This window comes from Echinococcus granulosus (genome assembly GCF_000524195.1).
Source record: "Echinococcus granulosus chromosome Unknown EG_S00143, whole genome shotgun sequence".
Classification (NCBI taxonomy): domain Eukaryota; kingdom Metazoa; phylum Platyhelminthes; class Cestoda; order Cyclophyllidea; family Taeniidae; genus Echinococcus; species Echinococcus granulosus.
Window position 1 is genome coordinate 169,720 of NW_020170523.1, and position 1,887 is coordinate 171,606.

A 1,887-nucleotide genomic window follows, 5' to 3' on the forward strand; every position below is an offset into this window, starting at 1 on the left:
TTCCCAGTATGTACTTTCCTGTATTTCATGGCTACAAGTTAGCAATATCTATAAAACGGGTAATATTCAACCTAAAACGAAACAATTTGAGCTCTATTGGATGGGATTTACCTACCATTTTTCGTTACGATGGCTTTCTTAACTTAGGTTTAAGGTTTAAGGAGGAGTTTTCAGTTCATTAGAATAGAAAAGAGCAGAGCATACCAATTTAAGTTCAAGGGGTATACAGTTGTCTCTGAGAATATGTGCAAAACGAATGGAGAGTGTAGTCACTGCTAACGACATATGAAAAAAACTGAAACTGTCCACTCTTACCCAGTGACAAAACTTTACGGGTCTGGGAAATATTCAAATGTCTAGGAGGGAGTCAATGCCATGGACACTTTGAGACAGACATACAGTTGGATGGAATGGTTGAAAGGATGGAAGGAAGGAAAAATGGTAAACAGGTGACATAGGGATGAATGGTTGACTGGTTAGGAGGAGGGTCAGTTGATTGTAAAGATGAGTTGGTCGAAGGATGAATAGATGATGGCCGATTGGAATGACGGGCGGGTAGGTGAAAGGAGTCAGAATGGTTGAGTAGAATGATCAAGCAGGTAGTTTGAGAGAAAATTGGTTTTGTCTAAGTGAAACAAAATTTGAATAGATAAAAAGGTATACGAACCTTGCTAGTCAACAAGCATTGAATACGGTCCTCCACAGTGAAGACAAGCGAATGTCAGAGGTAAGGAACGCCAATCGTGCAGTTTTTACCCACCTTGCGTTCCTGCACATCCTGCTGTTGTTTGCTCGCAAACTCTGCATTCGTACGACCCATTACGGGACGAAACATGCGTGGACGGATGTCTGTAGTCAATGGGAATCACTTTGGAACGGATTAATAGACATCTTGGATAGACGAATTTGGAACGGATGGAGAGCAGATGAACAAGTGTTTGATAGACTGTCTGGAGGCGATTAGATCTAGAATGAATAGATAGATTAATAATACCATGGGGGATGGAGAGACAGAGCAGGTTGCTCCATTTCAATAGGTTATGGGATCATAGATTCACAAGGTCCAGATTGGTGAAAAAATTACCTCACCGAGTTACCTGTAATGGAAGAAGGCATTGGGAAAGAGTGAATGGATAGACAGGATGGGGACAGGGGTGAGTGAATGGATGAGAATGGGATGTCGATTAATTGGCGCTCCCAGTATCCAGAACACTGAGAACCTCACCAGGTTGTTTGCGTACCACCTCTCCTCCCTTCATTTCGCCAATCCCTACTGGAGGAATCGAGTAGACACCGAACCACAGCACCTGACCCAATTTGCTCATCTGTAGACCGAAGGACTCTACGACAGCAGTGGCACTTCCATTGTGTGCCACTGCGTCCATTGCCGCCTCCACATAGCTCGGTAACGCGAGGGCATAGCGCCCGCGAAAGGCCTCTGTCGCCATGAGAACCCGTTTGAGGGCAGGATCAAGGACCAGACAGCTACGGTTAAGGAAAAACCCAATTATTCGCAGTAACTTTCACTAACAAAATGTCACAGAACCCTACAAAAACCGAGCTCATACTATGCCCGGACAACAAACGATAGGAACAGGAAAGAATTGGGGAGATTTATGAATTGATGTGCAAACGAATTGTAAGGAGCACTAATAATAGATAAATGTTTTGGTCACCTCTACGGCCGAGTTTATGTAGCTGGTGTTGCCGAGATTGACTGAAACTATGACACCTGGCCCATGAAGAGGTGTGAGGGTGCGATCAGCATCCTGCAGAGTAAGCCACTCGCCCACTCGCACGTTCGCTTCTACTTCCATCTCCATCACGCAGCGACCGTTCTTGCGCTGACGCTACATGTCAATTCCAAAGTAAGCAAGGTGCTGCGCC

The 1,887-nt window shown here is 44.9% G+C and overlaps 1 protein-coding gene across 1 annotated transcript in view; it reads right to left on the reverse strand. All coding sequences in view use genetic code 11, as the record gives it.

The window, feature by feature from the left end:
- Positions 1 to 367: 367 nt before the first annotated feature.
- Positions 368 to 1,887, reverse strand: part of EGR_09338 (Ubiquitin hydrolase) — a gene marked incomplete at both ends in the record, with an annotated part of 6,597 nt that continues 5,077 nt past the window's right edge. The window contains 4 exons of the mRNA XM_024498587.1: positions 368 to 625; positions 761 to 849; positions 1,226 to 1,485; positions 1,651 to 1,850. Of these exons, the coding sequence (XP_024347018.1) occupies positions 368 to 625; positions 761 to 849; positions 1,226 to 1,485; positions 1,651 to 1,850 (807 nt within the window). The remainder of the gene's footprint in view (positions 626 to 760; positions 850 to 1,225; positions 1,486 to 1,650; positions 1,851 to 1,887) is intronic.